General features: G+C 46.2%; 2 protein-coding genes across 11 annotated transcripts in view; both read right to left on the reverse strand.

Moving 5' to 3' along the window:
• LOC144754418 (zinc finger protein 618-like) overlaps positions 1-24,934 on the reverse strand; it is a 1,175,017-nt gene that overhangs the window by 787,517 nt on the left and 362,566 nt on the right. The window lies entirely within an intron of this gene.
• On the reverse strand, positions 1,367-19,267 carry LOC144756441 (uncharacterized). The gene is made up of 3 exons (XM_078646280.1): positions 19,222-19,267; positions 16,726-17,763; positions 1,367-1,758 (listed from the first exon to the last, which is right to left on the reverse strand). The coding sequence occupies exons 1-3, from the start codon at positions 19,265-19,267 to the stop codon at positions 1,367-1,369; spliced, it is 1,476 nt and encodes a 491-aa protein (XP_078502406.1).

The following is a 24,934-nucleotide window of genomic DNA, read 5'->3' on the forward strand; positions in this document are numbered from 1 at the left end:
TCAATTGTATGCGGTCATCCCTTTCATTAAACTCTGTAAGTACCTCCTGCAGTTTTTCTTTTGTGTTTTTCCAAACGATGAAAATATTGTCGATATACTTCACGAGGAGTTTCAGATTATCCTGCCATTCAGTTTTTCTCAATATGTTTATCTCCTCATAATCCAGCATGAAAATGTTGGCATATACCGGTGCCACCGAATTTCCCATGGCTCTACCAACCAGTTGCTGGTACCATTCATCTTTGTAACGGAAATAGCTCTGGTACAGAGTGAATAACATCAATTCCATGAGGAATGTCTGGAATGGAAGTTCTAGATTGGTGTTCATTAGTGCTTTTTCCACTGCCTCTATGCCTAGTAAATGAGGTCTCGATGTATAAAGTGAACGGACGTCAGCTGTACATAGGATCAGTTTTTCACCAGGTTCCATTGTGCATGATTCCATTTTTAGTAGAAAATCCGTAGTGTCTTTGACATACGTCTTCATACCCTTAACAGTCGGCTGCAGATACTTGTCCAGCAGCTGCCCTATCGGCTCATGCAAACTCCCACAAGTTGAAACAATCGGTCGGAGAGGAGGATCCCAGAGATTTTTATGGATCTTAGGTATCATATAGAATACCGGACTTTTGGGGTTAGTTTTAATCAAAAAATTCTTCGTCTTGTCATTGATGATCCCCCTTTCGTAGGCTTTGTCAATGATATTCCTCAACACTCCCATGTACTCCATTGTAGGATTGTAATCCAATCTCATGTACGTCTTGGTATCACTTATGTGTTCTCTGACTTTATCCTCATACATTGTGGTGTTCATGATCACTAGGGCGCCGCCCTTGTCTCCCTTAGTACAAGTTATCTCAGTCTTGGCCGCCAGTTTTCTTAAAGTGTCCATATCCTTTTGGGTGATGTTTTTCTTACCTTGTTTTCCAAATTTTTGTTTCAATAGTTCTTGTTTCACTAGTTTTTCAAAAAGATCCAAAGTTTTATGGCTAATGGGTGCCTGAAATGTACTGATCGGTCTTAAACCTAACAGTTGGTCTGAATCACTCGTGTCCGGTTTAGGTAGAACATTATCAAAAAAAGTGCCTTAACCTCATCTTGCGCATTAGTTTGATCAAGCTTACTTCCAAGCTCCAACGCATCTGTACTGGTTGTCTGTGCAAATGATGTTCCTCTCTGTAAAAGTTCTTTCTCGTGATCACTCAAATTATAATCACTGATGTTTATAACTAGTTCGTCTGTTGTTGTGGTTTCTTCTGTTCTTTGTCTTTTTTTGGCACAGTCGTGCTCCTGGTGTTCGGATGTTCCTTTTCTTTTTCCTTTGTTTTTTCCCCTCCTGGGTCTCCTTTTTCTGCTTGGCCCTGATCTAAAAAAGGAGGGCTAATCTCAGTGCTGGCACTTGTTGTTGGTTGTTACAGTTGCACAATGTCTCTTGCGACTGGTGGTTGTGGTCTTTGCATTCTCTGTGACATGTCACTACCTGAAGATGACGTATCGTGTTCTGAGTATACGGTCGTGGTCTTCTTTTTTGGCCATATATCTCCGCCCACGTATATACTTCCCCAAGTTTGTAATCAAGAGTATCCCTCTTGAACTTCCGTATTTTCCTTTCATTTATATCTCTTGTGTGTTTTTCCATCTGATACTTGATGTCCTCCAGAGTTTTACTTAAATCTTCTTCTGTCATCATGTTTGCTAGATCCATTGATACCTCTGAGATTTCCTTGTTCAATTCTTCTAAAATTCCTGATAATGCCTCTATAATTAAAAGAATAAGATCGAAGGAACATTTATTAAGAATTGCAAACCATTTTTCCTGGAAGTTTTTTGAGTTTTTGCAAAGGGGCACTGGGGGAAGGGCCAGAGACACTGGACGACTCCATTTTGAACAACCCAGAGGCTGGACAAGAAGGAGAGAGCAGGGGCAGGGAAGTGATGTGTCACTGTTTGATAGGACACACTAAGCCTTCATGCCAGCCCCCTACTCAACTTTTAAAAAGCAATTGCACAGGAAGGGAAGCACTCTCTGGGGTGAGCTCTGCAGAGGCAGAAGGTGCTGGAGCCTGGCGCAATGGGCAGTTGGAAGGAGCACCCCCCTGACTGACCCAGGAATCTGAACAGCACCAATAGAAGAGTCCAGGATGAGTGAGCAGCCGCCTGGTCCCCTGTGCAAGCAGAAGAGTGGTGCAGGAGAGGAGAAAAGCAAAAGGCTGGCGCAGGGAGCCAGTGAAGACAGCTCCCTGCAGAATGGGACGCTCTTGGAGACCCCGAGGGCGAAGGAGAGTGCTCCCAGTGGCTAGGGGGCGCAACCAGGCGCAAGAAGAGACGAAAATGGAGAAGATCGGACCCCCAGGGGCTGAGATATGGCCTCTGGAAAGTAGGCGACCTTTGACCTTTCATGAGACCAGCGACGAAGCGTGTGGGGCTGCGCCGCCTGTCTGTAATGGGCCTTCCAAAGAAGGAAAGCCGGGGTGTGCCTTTGCGCACCCCGTGAAGCTGCCCCCGCGGGGTGCCAGGAGCCAACCCTGGCCCCCGCTGAACACTAAGCCGGCGAGGGCCGTCGCGCTCCCCTTGAAGAGTTGCAGGGGGAGGGGCCAGGGAGCCCAACTCCGGGCCAGTGTAAGGAGGCGGGGCGGAGGGGGGGGCAGTCGCGCTCCCCGTGGAAATGCCCAACAGGGGGCCAGGAGCCCACCCTGGCCCTCGCTGAAGGTGGAGGAGGAGGGAGTGCCGTCGCACCCCCAAAGATAACCAGGGGCCTGGGGCCCCATCCCCGGGCCCCGACGACGAGGAGAAGGCTGGGTGAGTGCCGCCGCACTCCCCCGAGGTCCAGACGGGACTGCTGGAGTCCACGTCTACCCGCCGGAACGGGCAGCCAGAAGTGCTCGGCCAGAAGTGCTCGAAGGCAAGTGGGGGTCCCGGGTGAGACCGAGACACCGAAAACGGGCAGAGCGGCCGGGGGTGGGCTCCCCGAGCCGCATGTACTCACCTGGGGGTCCGTGTGGGACTGGGCCCCCCACCGAGGACGGAGAATCCTGTAAAGCAACCAGCAGATCGGCGTGGCACCTGGCACAGCGGGAGAGACGCTAATCCCATATTCACGAGCAGGAGCATAAGCGCCCCATAATGCCTTGCCAGGCATTTGGGAGTCTGCCGTTTTGGTGCTTGGTGGCCCCCCAGAGGAGGGGGGTCACCCTCAATGGTGAAAAGGCGCTGGGGGAGCTGCTGGAGAAGCACACGAAGAGACATGTCACCCTAAGGATTTCAAAGGAATAACCCCTCAAGTGCTCAACAATTATCACCTTCTGGGCTAAAACTTTTGTTCTTCAGCTGAGGGTGTTTGCATAATTGCCTCAAGGAGTGAAGGGCTGAGGGGTGGATGTCTGGAAGAAAGCATCCCCTGGAGGTGAAGAGGTGTAATTGCATCAGAAATGCTTTTACTAATGTTATTTCGTATAGAGGGACTGAAGGTCACATGTGTAATGTGAAGTACTGGTGTAAGGTCTCATGTGTAATATGAAGTACTGGTGTAAGGTGAGTTCATAAGCAAAGTGGGGTTATGTTATCAGACATTCCTGCTAGGGTGTCTGCCTGTATATGCATAATCCTGTGATCAGCTGTGTTGCCTTTAGGGGCTGTAATTGCAATGCATTTTTTAATGATATCCATATGTTATGAGTACTATCATTCTAAAGTGGTGCTTAAACATGTATTCTTGCTGCTGCTGTTAGGTGAGAAACAACCCAGACTTGTAGCCCTTAAGATGTATAGGTGCATACTTTATGGTCAGTAGGAGATGCTTAGTCAGGGTTATGCGTCACCAAGGCAAGTGTACCCATTTTTAATGCTGGTTGACGTAATGGTATGGGTCGCCACTGGGTTGGTGCCAGTGCGCAGGGCCCATGCCCCAGGTTATGGTCCACTAACTGCATTGGGGGCAAGATGATGTGAATATACGGGAGTGGTGGTACTAGACCCAACCTCCCTGAGGGAGTGGTGGAGATGTCATGCAATGTCACAAAGTAATTCCAACAACTTATGTATGTTTGTAAATTGGTGCATAGTATTAAGTAGTGTGCGTATTTAATAAATGTACTCTTACTTTTATAAAGCAAAGAACAGACTGGACAATTAATTATTGAGTGTTATTTTTGCACACCTGCAAATGGAGATTACTAGCCCACACCACCTCCCTTGAGTAAGCCTCAGACTGATCTGCAACGCTACCCTCTGAGAGTCAGGCGCTACAATTGGGTTTTTGGTTCCCAGTGAAGGACAAATGTAGTCATGTTATTTGTGCAGGCCTCACAGATGCTGCCTCGTTTTCCAACAGTCGGCGAAAAAGAATCTGTCGGCTGCGCACATTGATGTGAAATATGGAAATCTACCCTGAAGTATGCAGTCACCGGAATCGGTGCGTTAGAACTCGAGGAAGTGTTTGTAACTACAAAGGCCGGTCCATGTGTATCAGACACCAGTTGTTACTGTGTATCAGTTCGTCCCCAAATAAAGACCTGTAAATCAATACCCGGTTGGCACATGTCATCCATGACACCACCGCCACGGGTCACTGCCGCACGGGCGGGGGGGGCACATGCCATACACCAGCGCACGGGGAGAATGGCACATGTCATACATGACACCACCATCCCAGGGTCACTCCACACGGGGGAGGTGGCACATGTCATACATGACACCATCACCCCAGGGTCACTCTGCACGTTGGGTTGCACATGACACCCATGACCACCACCGCTGGGTCACGCCACCCTGGGTGAACATCATACATAACCCACCCAGGGGTCACTGCTGCACGGGAAGCTCTGGTCATATTAGACCCCACCCCCCGATGTGGTGCGCTCCCAGATGTCCTAAAGCACGAGTAGATGCAACAGTGAGGGATGCAAAAGTGTGGGCTTTAAATGTGATTTCTTGGTGTTTTTTTCTGGCGGGGGTGTTGGAGTGAGAAGTGATTTGTATTTTCGCTCCCTTTGTCAAACAGAGGTGGGATCACCCACGCTCACTTTACTGTCGGTTCGGGGGTTCCCTCTCCACGGGTGCGCTCCCTCCATTTGTGCATCTTTGTGGTCTGTGAAGCAGGGAAGAACACCCCCTCCACGGCTGCAGTGGTGGGTAAGGGTAACAGAAGCGCTTTGGTGGATTAATAGCAGCAGTGACCCCACCCCTGAGGAATGTCAAACCTTGCTGCCCCTGTCCCGCCCCCCCCCCCCCTGCCACCCTGCTAATTTTTCCACTGCGGTTGGCTACTTCCAAGGAGCAGGATACTGGAGGTTTTCGGATCCCGAGAACTGTCGAGAGAATCTGCTCTCTACAGTAATAGTGCTAGCTTCCGGTCTTACCCTTCCAAGCGCCATAAAATCACCCGATTCAGCAGTACTGGTACTTATTTTAGCGATCTCGGATAGATGAAAGGCTGAGTGAAAACTGGAGATTGCTGCGCACGCATTTCTACTGTGGCTGTTAGGACAACAGGATTGCTTTGCATTTGAGGCAACTTCCCTTCAAAAACACAACAAGCATTTACAATGCAATGGTCTCATCTTTGTTAAAGTTAGAGCTATTGGCATTGCAAATGGCATTTTTTTTATTTTTTGTTTTTTTAAATGGTATTGTCATTTACAATGGCAATAGGTGAGCATTAGAGAGTAGTAGAGAGTATTAGCAGACACAGAGCCCAACACACACACACACAGAGCCCAACACACACACAGCCACACACACACACACACACACACACACACACACACACACAGAGAACCACAGACACACACACAGAGACACACACACACACATACAGAGAGCTACACACACACACACACAGCCACACACAAACACACACACACACAGAGCCACATACACAGAGAGCCACACACAGAGAGCCACACACACACACACGCAGAGAGCCACACACACACACACACACACACACACACACACACACAGAGAGCCACACACACAGAGCCACACACACACACAGAGCCACACACACACACACACAGAGCCACACACACACACACACAGAGCCACACACACAGAGCCACACACGCACACAAACAGCCACACACACACACACACAGAGCCACACACACACACACACACACAGCCACACACACACACAGCCACACACACACACACACAGCCACAGAGCCACACACACAGAGCCACACACAGAGCCACGCACAGAGACACACGCACAGAGACACACGCACAGAGACACACGCACAGAGACACACGCACAGAGACACGCACACACAGAGCCACACACACACAGAGCCACACACACACAGAGCCACACACGGAGCCACACACACACACAGAGCCACACACACACAGAGCCACACACGGAGCCACACACAAGGAGCCACACACACACAGAGCCACATACACAGAACCACACACACACACACAGCCACAGAGACACAGGTCAGCCGGTGCGCTGGCGTCCATGCCAAGGGCACTCACTGCCCCTCACCACACGCCCACCTCTGCCCAGTAACGCCCCAGGGACTTGAGGCAAGAAAAGCGATCACAACCGGGGAATAGAGGCAAGAAAAGCGAGCACAACCAAAGAACAGAGGCAAGAAAAGCGAGCACAAACAGGGGGCAGAGGCAAGAAAAGAGATCACAAACAGGGGGCAGAGGCAAGAAAAGCGAGCACAAACAGGGAGCAGAGGCAAGAAAAGAGATCACAAACAGGGGGCAGAGGCAAGAAAAGCGATCACAAACAGGGGGCAGAGGCAAGAAAAGCAAACACAAACAGGGGGCAGAGGCAAGAAAAGCAAACACAAACAGGGGGCAGAGGCAAAAAAAGCGAGCACTCACCGGCTGGGGCGGAGGACTCGGACGTTCTCCCTTGCTTCTCTCAGCTCACGTCAGATTCCTGCTAGACCACCCATCATTGTTGATGCCTGTTAGCTGCACTTTAGGAAGGAAATATTGTGTATCCGCCGCACACTGAGGCCTTCCGGTTCCAGAATCAGCCAGTCACAGCCCTTATGGTCTCCTGAGCATGAGCTAACACCAATTAGTTATAATGCAATGGCGGCTCAGGGGTGCGCGCAATTTCATTTCCTCCTCACCTGACATTGTTCCGTCATAGTGGGCCTTTCATATCGCCGGCAAAGCGCAAAAGGCCAGACCGTGTCCGCCACCTTCAAGTTGTTCCAATCCCAGTTACGTGATACGGAATTATTTTACGTGTCTCAGGCCACTCTCTCAATCAGCCCCTAGGTGATGCACTCTTAGCGCATACCAATGCGCGTAAAGGTAGCAAGCTACGGCACTGGTAAAAATGTATTTGCCGCCTCTTTCTTGTGCCCATTAAAAGTTTTCAAATAGCGGTAATTACAGTCTTCTTCTGTCCGCAGACATGGGCCTCCGTATCTCCGCTGTAGCACCCTTGCGATGTTCAATGCCTCACTACTTTCGGTTTCACTCTGAGCCGATCGCCATTTTGCTCCTCTTCATCACGTTACGGTTCTTCCCACACAGCTTGTCAGAGTCCAGGAATCGCACGGTCAGTCAGCAAGAGATTCCCACAACGGGCCACAAACAATACTCACAGGCCAGGTGGGGTATCCCCTCCACCTCGGCCTCCGTCCCGGTTCCCAGCGGCAGACCGCGCTCCTCTCAGACGTTCCCTTCCGAGATTTCTAGTATTGCGGCGCTGACTCGATTCCAGCGTTTTACGGTGTTCAGGCTCACCACAATGCAGGCATCTGTTCCTCAATTGTTACGCCGCATTATGAGCATGTCTTTAGTTTCAACAGGCACCGCCTCCTCTTCCGCTATCTGTCGGGCCCCGAACGCTCTCTCCGCTCCCTCCATCTCCTTATTTAGTGCCCAGAGTGGCTATGGCCCTCTCAGTACTCCCTGCTCACGGAGAGCTCTAAGCCCTGCTGAATCTCGCATCATAGTGCCTTTGGCTTGGCAGTCCCTCAGCATGAAAAGGCAGAAGTAGTTGCGAATCGAGCTGCTCTGAAGTCAAGTCAAGTCAAATGGTCTTTATTCGGATATAAAATATCCATAAAAGTACAAGTCATCACTGCCAAAGTACATATAACATACATTTATCAATATCTATAAGAATACAAAAAGATTAAAAACGGGATAGGACAATCTAATAATCAATAAATAAATAGCATAAAACCAGATGTGCAAGATGTAGCAATGAAGTGAAAATAGGTGCAATTTTTAACCCTATTAGCAGCATTATTGTACAAAAAGCAGATATGTAAACTTTGGTCTAAGTGCAAAATAAGCAATTGTAAACATCCGAAAAAATAAACTATCACATATATGCTAAATCCAAATCGAGGAGCAATTACAAATGTGTAACAATTTTAAGGTGCATTCATGGAAGCTCGTGAGCGTACCACTGCCCGTAGAAATGAGCTCACTCGAAAAATCATATCGTCACAACCCAGCTGTAATATTTCCTGGTATGCAAAAGTATAATTAGAAATCACATTTGCCTTAAAATAGGGGATTAGATATTGTTTGGTATATTTTACATAGAATTTACAAGCAAACAAGAAATGTAACATTGTTTGTTTACGACCAATGCCACATGGGCAGCACGTCTCCTCCAGGTTACTATTAAAACCAATCGGGAAGCAGATGGAAAATTTTATGCTGTTATCCCCGAGGCGAAAAAGCAAACTCCTGTTCCATCTTCCAATGTTTTTCCTAAGATAATCCTGTGGCATCTGATAATTATTACTTAATGTCCTCAGGATAGGAATATATCTAATAATTGAGGGTTTACAAAACTCATTTTACCTTCTTTCTTCACAATACAGATCATATGGTGCCCCTCTCACAGCTTTTAAATCTAAACCGTCTGCAGTTAAAGGGAGATGAAAGGCATACTCTAGTTGGATGCTGGCCAGACTGTTTTGCACTGCGGACAGCCAGGGTATACCTCTACCTCCATCACATTTAAGACAGTCTGTGATAATTTCTTGGGTTAAAATCGCAGCTGGATTTCGCCATATCTTTAGCCAGAATAAAGCAGGTCGCGATTTAATAAAATCCTCCACATAATGTAGATTTAGTTCTTTATGGCATATGTAGGTAGGTGATGAAATTTGAGCCCCTAAAATCTTTCTACAGAATCTATTTTCCTCCATTTGTATTCCGTTACAATTTACATGCCCCCATACTTCGGCGCCATAAGTCGCCGTAGGCAGGCATTCGGTTTTATAGATCTGTAATAATGGCATCACCACTTCTGCCTTCTTGGGCTGTCGCAGGCTAATAACAGAATTAATTGCCTTTCCAAGTTTTCTTCTACCTTGGACTATATGCGAACGGCATGAACCTGAATCAGAAAAAACTAAACCCAAATAAGGGCAGGTGCTGGTGCTTTTTAAAAGGTCACTTCCCGACATTATGTGCTTAATAAAGTGCTTTTTGGTCCACAAGACATTATATATGATTTTTTAAAATTAGTGCAAAGTCTTAAATCCGCCATGAAGGATACAAAGCCTGAGATTAAAGTGCGTAGTGCATTTGGTGTGCGGCCCATTAGGACTGCATCATCCGCATATAAAAGTACGGGGTAAAATTGACCATTAATTTTCGGTACATCCCATGTTAATTCAGACAGGGAGTTATTTAATTCATTAATGTAAAGAATAAAAAGCAAGGGGGCTAAAACACACCCTTGTCTCACCCCTCTGCCAATTAGGATGTCCCTAGAAACCTCTCCTTCATTATTGATCCTCACCCGTGCTTTCAAATCTCTGTGCAAATACGCCAAAAAGTGCACAAGTGCAGTGTCCAACCCATAATTTAAAAGAATCTCCCATAAACGAGAACGATTAACAAAATCAAAAGCTGAAGCTAAGTCCATAAAACCTAGGTATAAAGGTACTTTTTTGGCAACTGTATATTTCCCCAATATAAGACTTAAATTTAGGCACTGTTCAACAGTTCCAACACTACTCCTAAAACCCAACTGGCAACAGTTTAAAATTTGCTTGTCCTCTGCCCAATTCCTGATTTTGTTAAAAACAACCCTGCCCAGTATTATCAATCAAGGATATTGGGCGATAACAACCAGGGTCGGATCTATCCCCTTTCTTAAAAATGGGCCCAATTATACTTGTTGACCAAGTTTTTGGGGTTGGGGTGTTGGTCAAATTATTAAAAATATTGCATAACAGATGGGATCAAAAATCCGGTTCAGATTTAATGAGATCAATTGACAAACCATCTGAGCCTGTGGCTTTATTCCCTGCGCTTTGATGTATAGCATCTTCCACCTCAGCTAAGGATATTGATACATTAGTGACTGGGGGATAGCTGTCATTGCTTGTTATAGGGCCTGTATATATTCTTGAAAAATGATCCTCCCATACCTTACTTAGTATATTACAATTTAGGGGAGTAATGTTCAGACCCATTGCCCGCATTGATTTAACCTCTTTCCAGAACCCAGTTACATCTTTGAGAGCAGCTGTGCAAGAGAGGGAGTTCCACTGGTCCTTTAGTACCTCCTCTGTGCGTAATTTAGTAGCTTTCTTATAGCGTTCTCTCAATAATCAGACTAGTGCCATGTCCCTGGGTTCGCAATCTAATGCGTCGCGGAGAGCCCTATTGGCCCGAGAACAAGTACCATCAAACCATCTAGGGTTCTTGCCCTGACTCCTGACAGGTTTAGAGATCTCATGTTTAATCCCGGCATATAGCTCAGAAAAAGCCTGAACTATCTCAGTTCCTGAACATGTATTTGATAAGGAATATGCTACTTACCAGTATGTATCTGTTCTTGGCATACAGGGCTGCAGAGTGGTACATTTATGAATAGATCGCCATCTGGTGTTGGGCTCGAATGATTGCACTTGTTTTTCTCTTGGAGAAGTCTTTTATCGTCACGAGACCGATGACTTCTCCTTTGGGTGCTAGTGCGCATGGGTTTGGCTCCATCCTTAGATTGTTTTGCCATAGTAGGGTTAGATGGAGTAGTATAGTAGAATACAGAAAGAGATACCCATGTAAGTGTATCTAAATAAGATAATGTTGGAACAGACACAGGTTTCCGGGGAGGCAGGGAGGGCATGTACTACTCTACAGCCCTCTATGCAAAGAACAGATGCATACTGGTAAGTAGCATATTCCGTTCGAGGCATTGGGCTGCAGATGGTACATTTATGAATAGATTATACAGCAGTTACCTCCCTAGCGGTGGTCACCAGTGTCTGTTGCAACAGTTAGAAATAAAGTTTTTAGTACAGCTTGGCCCACTCTGGCTTGTTGTGTTGCCTGCACATCAACACAGTAGTGTTTTGTGAAGGTATGTGGAGTAGACCAAGTTGCTGCTTTGCATATGTCATCTAGGGGAATGTTTCCTAAGAATGCCATAGATGCCCCTAGTTTGCGTGTAGAATGAGCTCTAGGAGGAACAGTTAATGTTCTCTTTGCTTTAATGTAACATATTTGTATACATTTTACAATCCATCTGGCAATGCCTGCTTTAGAGATAGGATTGCCTTTATGTGTTGGGGAAAACGCTACAAATAGTTGTTTGGTTTTCCTGAAATTTTGTGTTCTTTCTATGTAGTACAATATTGCCCTTTTGACATCTAATGTATGTAGGGCCCTTTCTGCTACCGTCTGTGGTTTTGGGGAAAAGACTGGTAGTTCCACTGGTTGATTGATGTGAAATGCTGAAATTACTTTAGGCAAGAACTTTGGGTTTGTTCTAAGAACCACTTTATTCTGGTGTAACTGTAGGAATGGTTCTTGTATTGTTAATGCCTGTAATTCACTCACTCTCCTGAGGGAGGTTATGGCTATAAGGAAGGCCACCTTCCATGTAAGGAATTGTATTTCACACCTATGCATAGGTTCGAAAGGTGGTCCCATTAGTCTGGTGAGTACTATGTTGAGATTCCAGACCGGGGAAGGTGGTAATCTTGGTGGAATGACTCTTTTGAGGCCTTCCATGAAGGCTTTAATTGCTGGCACTCCAAACAGGGATAGATGTTGCCTGTTTTGCAGGTACGCTGCTATAGCTGCAAGATGTACTCTAATGGATGTGCAAGCAAGGTTACATTGCTGTAAGTGTAGTAAGTAGCAAATAATATTTTTTGTTGATGCGTCCAGAGGGTTGATGTTGTTACTGGTACAGTATATAGCAAACCTTTTCCACTTTGCTGCATAGCATGCTCTGGTGGTGGGACGTCTTGCTTGCTTGCTTAATGATCTCCATACAGTTTGGAGGTAAATCTAAGTATCCAAATTCTAAGATCTCAGGAGCCAGATCGCTAGGTTCAGTTGTTTGGGATCTGGGTGCATTATTTCTCCATGGTTCTGTGTAAGGTGCATGGGTAAAATTCTTAATTTTTGGTGTGGCACCTGTGAGAGTTGCAGGAGCGTGGTGAACCACGGCTGTCGTGCCCACGTGGGTGCTACTAGTATCATGGTCATTGAGTGTTGTTGCAGTTTTCGAACCACTAATGGAATTAGTGGGAGAGGGGAAAAAGCGTATGCAAATTTGTTGGACCCATTTATCCATAACTGTTAGACCTGTCAGCCCGAGGGTGGTCTTTCCCTGTGGTTTTTTTGCCCTGGCCTCATTTTTTCCACCTATTTTTTTTGTTGGTCCTTAGGTCTTCGGGCACCTTTTCACAGCTAACCTGTGTTAGGGTGCAGGTGCTCTCTACTTTCAACATGGCTGCCACTGGCCCCTGCTACTGCAGCGTGGTCTTTTTAGTGTAGCACCCTAGTTGCCAGGAGCAGGCTGGGTCCCCATACAATGTTGCAACACCAGCCACCCAGCCCCTGTCCATAGTTAGAGTAGGGAAGCTCCTGGAACCTTCCAGAAGAAAGGCTGACCTGACTTTTCCCGCCTTAGAGAGTGGTCACCTGACCTGGGCATATATAAGCCAGGGAGGGAACTTTTTCCAGTCAGTGGGGGCATCGCTGACCTGGGGAACCCACGCAGGAGTTTTAGGCGGGAGGGCCTAGTGAGGAACCTATGCTACTGGGAGTGACAGGATCTACCTCTTAAGCTGGGTGAGGTGTCCAAAGCTAGCCCCCTGATCTGGCCCAGTGGTAGGGAACCCCAGGGCCCATCTGCAGTGACTGAGGAGAAATTCTTCAAGCCCTCAACTCATCACCCCCCCCCCCCTTCTTCAACTTCAAGAAACAAGCAACTAAGGGCGCAGAACCATCTAAGCGCCAAGAAACCTACTTCCTGGGACCAGGTAATGGACTGAGCTGCCCTGCGCATTCCCTGCCTCCAGCTGGGCCTACCTGTCTCCCCTTGACTGAACTGTGTGACAAGCGCTATAATTTGTCCCCATCTTGCCTGCAGTTCTGACTAACTAACTTGCAGAGCATTGTAATCTGCCCTCCTGCCAAGCGCTGTGACTCTGAGGCGTTTTTCACCTCGGAACCCCTTTTGCTGCTGTTGCCCCCAAAGCGCTCTCCTGAGCTGACTGATCTATCCCCCCTCACGAGTAGCGCTGCGGCGCCTGACACTGTCTCCACGAGGCGCTAATCTGATCCCCACTCACCGCCGCAGCCCGGAGCTGTGGGAAGCCATCTGAGGCACCTGACGAGGCCCGGCGACCATCGCGGCATTCGCGCTGCCCCAGCGACGCCCCTGAGGTGAGGCTGCCTGGTCGGTGTGTGGCGCCTTGCGCCAGCGTCAATTACCCTCATCGGCGGCTATGTGAGGAGAGGGCCGCCGTTCTTCATCGTGCTGGGCCGCAGTAGGCCGAAGCTAAGCTGTCCCCGATCACGTGACCGGGGAGCTCCTCCGCCCCGCCCCCGGGCGCCGCGCTGCCATTGGTCCCGGCAGGCGCGCCCTCGATGTGGGCCACGCGGTTGGCTGGAGCCTCCCCGGCCACATCCTGCAGCGTCCCTGGCCCGGAGCCTTGCCGATAGGCCCGAGAAGGCCTATCAATAACGCGGAGGGGGCCGTGGAGCCTGAGTGCCCCCTCCCTTTAGCCCCGCATATCGCCCTTGCCACGGCCCCAGCGCAGGTGCCCCGAGGCCGCCCCTACCCCGTGCCGGGCCGAGGAAGGCCCAGGGAGGGACGAACACCCTCTCCCCTCTGCCAGAACCAGCGCCTCCGCAAGGGCCCCGGAGGGCCGAAGAAGAGAGGTAACCCCCTGGGGAGGAGGGCGGTAGGCCGAGTGAGGCTCGAGGTCGCCCCTCCCCCGGGGTTAACTGTGACTGGGCCCTGTTGGCCCCCCCCTGTTGAATGTGCCTCCCTATATCGTTTTACCTGCATATTTACCAGCCTGAAATACTCATCGTGACCATATTTACCAACCTGAAAGGTTCATCGTGTACTGTATTTACAAGCCTGTTAAATGAGAGGGAGAGTCACTTCATTGTACTGAATTTTCTTGCAGAGGTGGACTTCCATAATATTCTGTTGATTTGACCTGGGTCGCAGCCGACCTGTATTCACAAGAAGAGAGGCTTATCACGGATGACTAAAGGCTGTGTTCTTTGAAGTTCTTTGTTAGACTGATAAGTACTTGCTGATATGTTTTATTCCTTTCTAGGAAAAGCGTCCATGAGAGGTTTGATGTGCTACTTAGATGCATTATAATTGTCGCTTCTTCTAGGATCCTCCAGGTTTAGACCATTACCCCTTTGCCTGTCAAAGAGTCTGATGCGACAGGCAGGCGGGGTTAGTTAATGTTTCACTGCATAGATGAGCTGGCTGTAATTTTAATGAAAAGCCTTACTGAAATGCTTACTCTTCACAGGAAATGCAACCTGCACGTGATACATGAAATGTCTTAATGAAATGCTTATCTGAAATGCTAATGAATTACCAATGCCTTGCTCTAATTGAAAGCCTATATAAAAGATCTTGAGTTTTCAAATACAACATCTGGTGTGGTCTCCATTATTGCGCCACTGTGTGTTTCATTGGATGTGTGTGGTAAGTAGCTGCTTTACACATAAGCCCCTGGCCGCCTTCCTGCTCGAGCCATGCTACCCCCCGGAGAACTGGCGGTCCCAGTTCTTACAATAACGCATTGCCCTGCGACAGGTGGTGTGGGTACCTGGATGCAAAGCTTTGGCATTTTGCGTTCTGATGAGTGGCAAAGAGATCTATCTCTGGTTGTCCCCATCTTTGGAAGAATGGCTGCAGTATTTGGTCATGCAGTTCCCATTCGCGTATTTGTTCTGACTGTCTGCTATCTGATTTTGAACTCCTGGTAGGTGTTCGGCTAATAGATAGATGTTTTGAGGAATGGCCCATCTCCAGATTTCCTGCGCTAGTCTGGATAGTTGGAGAGAGTGCGTCCCCCCCTGTTTTTGAATATAATACATTGCTGTCATGTTGTCTGTTCTGATCAGGACTGCTTTGTTGAGAATGTGCATTTGAAAGGCTTTCAATGCTGGAAACACTGCTAGTAGTTCTAGATGATTGATGTGCAGTCTTTTTTCCTGTACACTCCATCTTCCCTGTACTGTATATTTCTCCATATGCGCTCCCCATCCGGGGAGCGATGCATCCGCTGTTAGCATCACTTGTGGAATTGGTTCTAGGAACGACCGCCCCTTGAAAATGTTTGTTGTGTTCCACCACTTCAGAGAGCGGCGTGTGCGGTCGTCTACCAACACCAGATCTGTAATCTGCCCTTGAGCCTGATTCCACTGTGTTGCTAAGCATTCTTGCAGCGGACGCATTTGTAGTCTGGCATATGGTATTAGCAGTATGCAGGAGGACATCATCCCTAATAGCTGCATGAACACTCGCGCTGTTAGTGAGTGTTGTGGTTGAAATCTTTGAATCAATGTAAGCATTCTTTGAATCCTGACTGGATTGGGGTATACTTTGGCTTTCTCTGTGTCTATAGTAGCCCCTAGATATTGTTGAACCTTGTTTGGTTGCAGGTGGGATTTTGTGTAGTTCACCGTAAACCCTAGCTGGTGCAGCAACTGAATTGTCTTTTGTGTGTTTTGAAGACATTCTTCTTGTGACTTGGTTATTAGCCAGTCGTCCAAGTAAGGGAAGACATGTATTTGTTGTCTTCTTAGGTGAGCTGCAACCACTGCTAGGCATTTTGTGAACACCCCTGGCGCTGTTGTGACCCCAAATGGAAGGACTTTGAATTGATAATGTTGTCCTTCTACAACAAACCTGAGGTATTTCCTGTGGGCTTTGTGAATTGGGATATGAAAGTAAGCGTATTTTAGATCCAGTGTAGAAAGAAAGTCCCCTTTCTTCAGTAAAGGAAGTACTTGTTGGAGCGTGACCATGTGGAAATGTTCCGAATTTATGTATGCATTGAGAGGTCTGAGGTCTAGTATTGGCCTTAGAGACCCGTCTTTTTTGGGAATTAGGAAGTATAGAGAGTATACTCCTGTTCCTTGTTGGTGTTGTGGAACCTTCTCTATGGCATGCTTTTCTAGTAGTGATAGTACTTCCTGTTTTAACAGTGTTAGATGATCTTGACTCATTGGACGCTGTTTGGGGGGGGATGTTTGGTGGGGTAGCTGTGAGTTCCAGGCAATAACCATGTTGGATAATTTGTCTCACCCACCTGTCTGATGTGATGTTTTCCCAGACAGGAAGGACTGTGATAGGCGTCCCCCGACTGGTGTTATATGGTCTGGGGGGAGCTGTATGAAGTCACTGTTTTGGGGTTGGAGAGTTGCGGTTGTTGTTATTTCTGCGACCTCTACCCTTGTTGTTGTTACCTCTGTAACTGCCTCTAGAATTACCTCTGCGTGATGTTGGTGTAAAAGAGGTTGATTGCTGGCTTGTGCCTGTATTCTTGGATCCGCCTCTATAGGTGGACCTACGAAAGGAACCCCTTTGAGTTGGCTGTTGCAATGCTCCCATTGATTTAGCCGTTTCAGTGTCTTTTTTCATCTTTTCTAAGGCTTCATCTGTCCCTGAGCCGAAAAGTGTTTTCCCATCAAAAGGCTGGTTCAATAAGGATGTTTGTACCTCTTGTTTGAACCCTGAGACTCTGAGCCATGCATGTCTTCTTAGCATGATGCTTGTGTTTATGGATCTTGCTGCAGTGTCTGCTGCGTCTAGGGCGCACTTAATGGAAGTATTAGTTATTATCTTCCCTTCTTGTATGAGCTGATCTGCCTTCTTTTGATGTTCTTTAGGGAGATGTGTAATGAGTTTTTCTAACTCATCATAATGAGCTCTGTCATAACGTGCAAGTAGCGCTTGCGTATTAGCTATGCGCCAGCTGTTTGCCGCTTGGGATGCTACTCTTTTGCCAGAGGCATCTATTAACTTAGACTCCTTGTCAGGAGGAGGAGCTTCTCCTATAGTTAATGAGTTTGCTCTCTTACGAGCGTTTGTGACCACTAGTGAGTCCAGAGGTATTTGTCCCATGATAAATGTTGGGTCTATTGGGGCTGCCTTATATTTCTGATCAATTCTTGGGTTTAATACCCTAGCCCTCACCGGGTCTTTGAATATTTCTGATGTGTGATTGAGGAGACCCTTAAGCATTGGTAGTGTTCCTGATGTTCTTTGTGCAGCAGGTAGTGTTTCTAAAAGGAAATCCTCTATTTGAGGTTCCGCATGTAAGTCTACCTTGTGGTATTTCGCTGCCCTATTAATTAACTGTGCAAAACCTGTATTATCATCAGGTGGTGAAGGTTTTGAGGGATACAGTTCAGGGTTGTTATCATTATCTGACACTACATTATAATCTTCCCATGGGTCTGCGTCCTCTGGGGCAGTGTCTTCATCATCCCTAGGATGTTCCCCCTCTCCTATGTCACTTTCTACATCTGTTTGAGGTGTAGATGGGCGTGGTGTAGAAGGAATAGCTGGCAGAGTGTGAGGAAGAGGAGAAGAGGGTGTGTCTCTAGGCTGTGGAGAAAGGGGAGGAGTTGTATTTGTCCCCATTGTTCTCTTTTTAGGAGGAGGAGTTTTGTCGTCCACCTGTTCATTCTTCCTCTTTTTAGGTAGTTTTGTCACCACCTTGCCAGTTTGTGGATCAATAAACAAAGTATTTTGTTTTGGTACTGTTTGATGCTCCTGTGTCGGTACCAAAGTTTTTGGTTCTGAAAGGTGCTTGTGCTTCTGACTGTCAATTTGTGCTTTCGGCACCAAGAGTTTATTCGAATCCGATATTTTCGGTGTCGAGGAAGTCTTCCGTTTAGGAAGCCAGCCAATGGAGAAGAGGGGCGGGTTCAAGCCCTCACTGAAAAACATAAGATCTCGCCGGCGAGACTGCGCAAGCGCAGCCTACGCAGGCCGAGACCTAAAAAGCAACCCTAACTCGGCAACCCATACAGTATGGCAGGTTTAAACTGTCAATGCCTAGTAAAGAAAGAAGTGCCTGTTTTATTGCAGATTTATATAGCGCAAACCCGACACGAAGGTATGGGAGCGCTTTACACGATCACCAGTTACGTTACATAAGAACACATTCCTTTGTTCTTGGAGACACAGGGAGATTAAGTAATTTGCCCAGAATCACAAGATGCTGTTAATGTGCTCCTTTCGGTGATGACGCTTTGGCCATAAAAGCAGCAATAAAAGCAGGAGACTCGGGCAGAGCTGCTCTCCTCGGCCCGCGCCATCAAAGGGCACAGCAGTCACCCAAAAGCAGAAACAGAAGCAGAAGGCTTGGACGCAGCTGTTCTGTGTAGCCACTGCCATCGATGAACAGAGCAGTCACCCAAAGCGCCGCGTCCAGAACAGGTAAAGGACCCATGGGTTCAGGGAGCCGTCCTGAGTGTTTGTCCCTGTGTTGGACTTAGATTTGCATTAAACATCTGTACCTACCCCTGGCCTCTTACAGCTAAACACAATATGCTAATAATCATTCCTCGGTATGATCACAGGAGACTTAACTGTTAGAGGTACTCTCACACTACATAAATAACAAGCATTACAAATGCAATAGGTCTCGCCTCTAATTAAGTTAAAGCCATTTGCTTTGCTATACAATACCATTAGCAAAGCAAATGGCTTTAACTTAATCAAAGGCGAGACCTATTGCATTTTCAATGCTTGTTCATTTTTTCGAGTGGTTCATCCACTTGAGGACCAAAAAGATGTTCCTTGTCAAATGGGGTATTTAGTATTTTCTGTAGTGGATTGTGTTGTGAATTGTAACCATGCGCATTATCTGAGGAGAATACTGGTGTGGACTACTCTGGCTGTTGTATCAGCAGCATCTAATGCATATCTAATTGAGGAATTAGATATTAGTTTTCCCTCCTTTATTAATTCCTGACCTTTTTTCTTGTGCTCCTCTGGGAGATATTGAAGTAAGTCTTCCATTTCGTCCCAGTGGGCTCTATTGTACCTAGCCAGACTAACTTGTGTATTGGCTATACGCCAATGATTGGTTGATTGTGCAGCCACTCTTATACCGGAGGCATCTATTAACTTGGACTCTTTGTCCGGAGGGAGTGCATACCCTGTAGTGCGAATTTGCTTTTTTACAAGCATTAAACACAACTAAGGAATCTAAGGGAAGCTGGCCCTTAATAACAATTGGGTCAGATGGTGGGGATTTATATTTTTCTATCCACGCTAGGTGTTATTATACGTGCCCTCACTGGATCTTTACAAATGCCTCAGCATGCGTCATCATACCTTTTAACATAGGTAATGATTGTGTTGTCCTTTGTGTGGTTCTTAATGTTTCAAAAAAGAAATCTTCTTCCAGAGATTCCTTGTGTAAAGTAACTCCATGGCACATGGCTGCTCTGGCAATTAACTCCTGATATGAGGTGAGATCTGGGTCAGTAACTGTAGGAGGATCTATGTTGTAGACATACCATGGATTTGGTGGTGGTTGTCCATAACTGCCATTTCCACCCCCTGTATCAGGATCTGTAATTGGGAGAGCCCTGTGGTGTGATGCCTAGAGGGTCTGATTGTGGGATAATAGGTACTGGTGAGGAGGGTGGAGGGGTTTGAGGAATGGGGTGAAGAGGGCTAGTAGCCATGTCCTATTTCTTCTTAAGAGGGATTTTAAAATCAGTGTCCAATTTTCTAAAGAGCTGGTATCACTGGTTTTGCTGTGATATGTCCAGTGTCTGGATTTATATAGAGTTTTTTTCTGTTTTGGATCCAGCCTATGTTGCATTGTTTCCAGAATCGGCTCTGGGGGTAGTTGAGGAGCATCTTTCTGGGTCGGTGCCAAGATGGATTTGTCCCTTTTGTCTTTTGAAACCAAAGCTTTCGGTGATGAAGCTATATTATCTCGACCCTAGCCAGAAGGCTTAAACGTTTGCTTTCGGTGCCGAGCCAGAGGGCAGGTGTTCAAAGCAGAGTCTCGTGCCTACCATGGCCGAATGGCGATGGTGGCCCGGAAGCCTTTTGTTTGGTGGAAACGGGTTTTGTGGATAAAGCAGCTTTGGTACTCATGGCACCTTGACCACTGGAACATTCTGGGACTCCAGTTCTATCTACAGCTCAGAAACTGAATCTTGGACGGAGGAGGCCTCCTCCTCCTCCGCTGCAGATGATTCCATCTTTTCATGTTCAACATCTTCGCTGAAGATATTGGGGGTTTCTTCATATATTTTGTCGCTGCATTTCTTTCCGCCGAGCCCAGCGGTCTTGGAGGGTCTTTTTCGAGCGAAATCGGTGACAGGCGTTCAAGTCATCTTCCTTGTGCTCGGGAGACATGCACAAGTTACAGGCTTTGTGAGGGTCGGTCCAAGGATATTTGGAGTGGCACAATTGGAACGAAGTCTGTTCCATCGGCAGATTTACTCTATGTCGGTCTTTCGAGTGGAAGTGAAAGAAACAGGCTAGGCCCGAACGTTGCGGTTGGAGTTTCATTGATCCAACTATGAAAATCAGATTAGTTGACTTGCGGAGGATGGGGAACGCATCCGCAGCAATATAAACAAGGCTACAGTGGGTTGCAAACCGAAGAAATCCCGACGAACGGTCTTGAACCGGAGCACAGCAAACCACGTCCGAACCCGATGGCGGAAAGAAAATAATCTAAAAATGGAGTGTATGCCCATGCGCACTATCACCGAAAGGAGGAGTCACCTTACCTCCTGACTGAAAAATACTTCTTTGAAGAAAAACAACTTGCAAAAATCCCGGATGCAAAACTAGATGGCTGGAGTATGCAAAACGTGTATCTACAGCACACATGCCTCGAACATGAAAGAATTGTTAGAGCGCAGGGTTGATGCCTATATACGCACCCACATGCCACTTCCGGTGGATATGATGCCAAACCAAACAACGCACCTACTGGTGAACAGGCGTACAGCTCCATAATTTCCAAATCCAATTTGATGCACGCGGATAATTCTAAGGTAAGGAATCTTCTGCGGCTAGAAGTCTCTTTCAGATATCATGACACATTTGACAGCCACAACAGCCCAGAAAGGCCAAGCATTTGCCGCTTTTATCAAGGTTGCTGCCATAGAACTAATCTAGCATCCCAGGCTATCTATCCTTCTGTCAGCCCTGTTGTGAGGTGCTGAAGCCAGCCTGACAGGATTTTATATTTTGATAATTTTGTGCTGCTGCTATGATAACTGAATCTGGATTAGGCTGGCACAGCAAACAGGCTGGGGCTGAATCCACAGCCCTGTGCTTCTTTCCTATACAGGGCAGCAAAAACAAACGTTTTGGACAGAATGCTTGAATTATTCTCAGGCACGGGCAATCGCTCGGGAAGCATCCCAATCCACTGTTTTTTGCCCACCATTCCACCTCAGTTCAGACCCATCCATGTGCAAATCAATCTTGACCCTCCGCCAATGGGAACAGTCAAGTCCAAACTGCCAGGTCTGGTCCTCCCTGAAGTGGAACACAACCAACTCAGGGCCGGTTTTGGCCTTCTTAGTGTACATCAGCCAGTTATGGCTTGGTTCCAGTGGTAGAGTGAGCACGGGATCCATGTCTGAGCACACTCCTGACAGTTAGGCCACCAAAAATAAGGTGATGGATGAAATGCTTGAATTAATCGGAGTCACTGCCACTCGCTCGGGTTGCATCTCAATCCATTGTTTTTCTGCCCACTAAGTTGCCTCATTTTGGCCATATGTAAAGTGTTTAAAGTGCCCTTTAGTATCCTGGCAGGGGGTATACCAACTATGTTTTTTTATGAAACTCCTGTTTGGTTGTCTTAGGCTAAATTTAATATGTTTGTTCAAACTATCAACTATAGGTAATTTCCCTACCATGAGAAACTAAAGACGTCTTTACGTGGGTATATGGTCACTGCTCCTAAATTGATTGCATCGCTGTCACTAACCTTAATGAGCCTATGGCTGCTTTCTCTGATTTGACCATGACCCCAGGTACAAATCTAATGGGAATCCTATGAGCGAGGGGGTTAGAAAACAAGAAATTGTTGGTTTTGAGGATAAATATAGGTTTGAAGCCCTTCCATACCCAGAGGCTAATTACGGACTTCAGGCTGGTGAGAAAGTTATCCAGATAAGTAGAAAGCATGGTACAAAATCATTTGCGGACATTAAAACATTGCTGTTCAGACTGTCCGGTGTTCATCTTCCTAAGCAGACTCATGCCCGTGAAGTGAGAACCTCTCACACTATTTTTGAGTTTATGTATTAGAAAGCTGCTGGCCTGAAGAGTAAAATGCTTGACAAAGAATGGATAACATTTATATAAATCTTTAAGGATATTGATCTACAAGAATGTTGGTTATTGAAACCAAGTCACAAGGACGGTTATAAGACCTTTTTTAAAATTTCAGCCTCTGCTGTGGTAAGAGGACACCCTTCTTGAGGTCTTGGAACCATAATATCATCATGATCTACTCTCAGTATTAACAACTAACTCTTGTAATTTCTTGGCGATCAAACTGAAATTTGACCCTTTTTATCTGTTACTTCATAATAAGGGTCCTGTTGCTTCTACTATATCCCCTCAACGCATAGCGCTATTGATTTCCTTGATGACACTTTTGCCCTGAAATATGCAGGTAATGGCTCAAATATTGGCATTTTGGTTGTGAGTGATTTTTATTAAAAACTGGGTCCTGTCACTCATCGCATGTTTAGTACATAATCATGGACAGTTAGCCAAGATCTGATTCAATGTACTTTTAAAGATATGCTGCTCCTAGGATCATGGACAAGATTTTGGCTTCAAGTTACCTCATGTAGTATGTAATGCCATATGAAGTTGTATAACAGAGTGACCACAATCACATAGTTACAGCAATGTGCTTGCCTAGTAGATCTTTAATTGCTCCAATAAGCTCAATGCATCCCAGAGTGGAAAAAGGCCCCAGTAATGGAAGGAGATGGTGATGGGCCATGTTGGACTCTGTTAAGCAGGCTACTCTTGTTGTCAAGAATATTCTAGCCATCTGTAAATGTCTTCATGATGTTGCAACTGACTCCACTATACTCGAGAATTTTCAGAAAAACAAAGAGACTGCCAGATAGAAGAAGGCAGCCTGATTGAATACTAATTGCCAAGCCTATAGGGAGCTGATGGATGCTGGTAAAATGTGCCCTAAGACTTATAGGATTTGGGCTAATAAGAGAGGAATTTACAAATCTACCATTGTATTGGTGAAACATCATGCCCCGATGAAGGCAATGGGAGAACTATCTCAAATGTTTAGGGCTAGTGACAGTAGACTATTTTGGAGGCTAATGCCTACGGCGAGGTGGCAACACGCTATGGCCATTTTCATTCCAGAGGCGAACTGATAAACAAAATGTATCAAGTTGTATGAATGATCGGAGATGGAAAGTCCGTACGGTTTTGTCCTACAGGAAGGCATCACTTTGATGTTCAGATCTACTTATGGGAGGTTCTGAAGTCGATAGATGCTAGGTAACCAATATAAAAGAGTCAAGGCCCACAAAATTTAACTGTAGAGCTATATGAACACAACTCCACTGTTTGAGCCCTGTGGTGACCAATGTATTTAATGTCATTTTTTAACTCTGGTAACTTCCCAACCCATGGGTCCATTCTATTAATAACCCCATATCCAACAACGATAAATATGAATAATAAAGATAAACCTTACAGTATCAATCAATCTAACAGAGCAGAAATTCCTATTGCTTACTGTTCCCCCATTATTGCTATAATGTTTGCTGACACAAATTAAGCTACTGCCAGACTAGTCAAGTCAAAGGTCAGGTTACATGTATGCAGACCTCTCTACAACAAAAGTGTTTTAATATTTTTCATGGGATAGTCTTTTTAGTTGCAAAAAACAAAATAAATACAGATTTGCAAAGAGGTTGCATTCTTAGTGTATAAGATGCAGGTTTCCCCCACCTTTCGACCCTTAGGGAATTGAAACATTTGAAAATGGTCAAACCTAAAACATGTTTGAAGGTTCCTTTCCCAATGATTAGAAACCCAACATCTCAGTACTCTTCTAGTCAGGCCATGTTTTGAGTAAAAGGTAGGCCTTCACAGAATGTTCAGTCAATTAAAGAGACTCCCACTCTGCAATAGCTACTTCTTTTAATAGATTGTAAACATTCTCCTTAAAGGGAGTTGGATTTAGCATGCCTGTAAATTTCTCAACAACCAACCCTTTCCAAACAATCCTTAATGTAACTCAACCAAGGGATAGCACTAGGGCAATCCATATCAAATATCAAGCAAAACAGATCTAGTGAGTTCAGCAAATTGATTTGACTTAACAGAAACCTTAAAGTAGGGACAAGCATATGTATTTTTTACCACCAGACAAGGTACTATAAGCGCCTGAAGTACTGCATAGGTAGGTGCAGATTGTGGTAAACCTACTAACTGGCCCCACTAGCAGCCATCGCCACATTTTGCCATGTACATGTTCGATATAGATGATATTTGCATTTCATCCTCCTTGAGAAACTCAAAATATCTGCCTTGGGATTTTCCCATTATTAGCCAATCTATTTAATGTAGTGGGACCGTAGTTTAAACTGGTATGCAAAATGATGTTGAAACACGGAAAATATGGTACTTATTCAAGAGGTTTAC

The sequence above is a fragment of the Lissotriton helveticus genome, chromosome 5_1 (assembly GCF_964261635.1).
Source record: "Lissotriton helveticus chromosome 5_1, aLisHel1.1, whole genome shotgun sequence".
NCBI classification, from domain to species: domain Eukaryota; kingdom Metazoa; phylum Chordata; class Amphibia; order Caudata; family Salamandridae; genus Lissotriton; species Lissotriton helveticus.

Bases quoted from the DNA above. Each gene is read 5' to 3' on its own strand.
- LOC144756441 (XM_078646280.1), bottom strand. From the start codon at position 19,267: ATGGAAGACTTACTTCAATATCTCCCAGAGGAGCACAAGAAAAAAG. The intron at 17,764-19,221 runs GTCAGGAATTAA...CACCTCAAACAG, and splicing joins AGAGGAGCACAAGAAAAAAG to ATGTAGAAAGTGACATAGGA. The intron at 1,759-16,725 runs GTAATTCTAGAG...TTTTAATTATAG, and splicing joins TACACCAACATCACGCAGAG to AGGCATTATCAGGAATTTTA.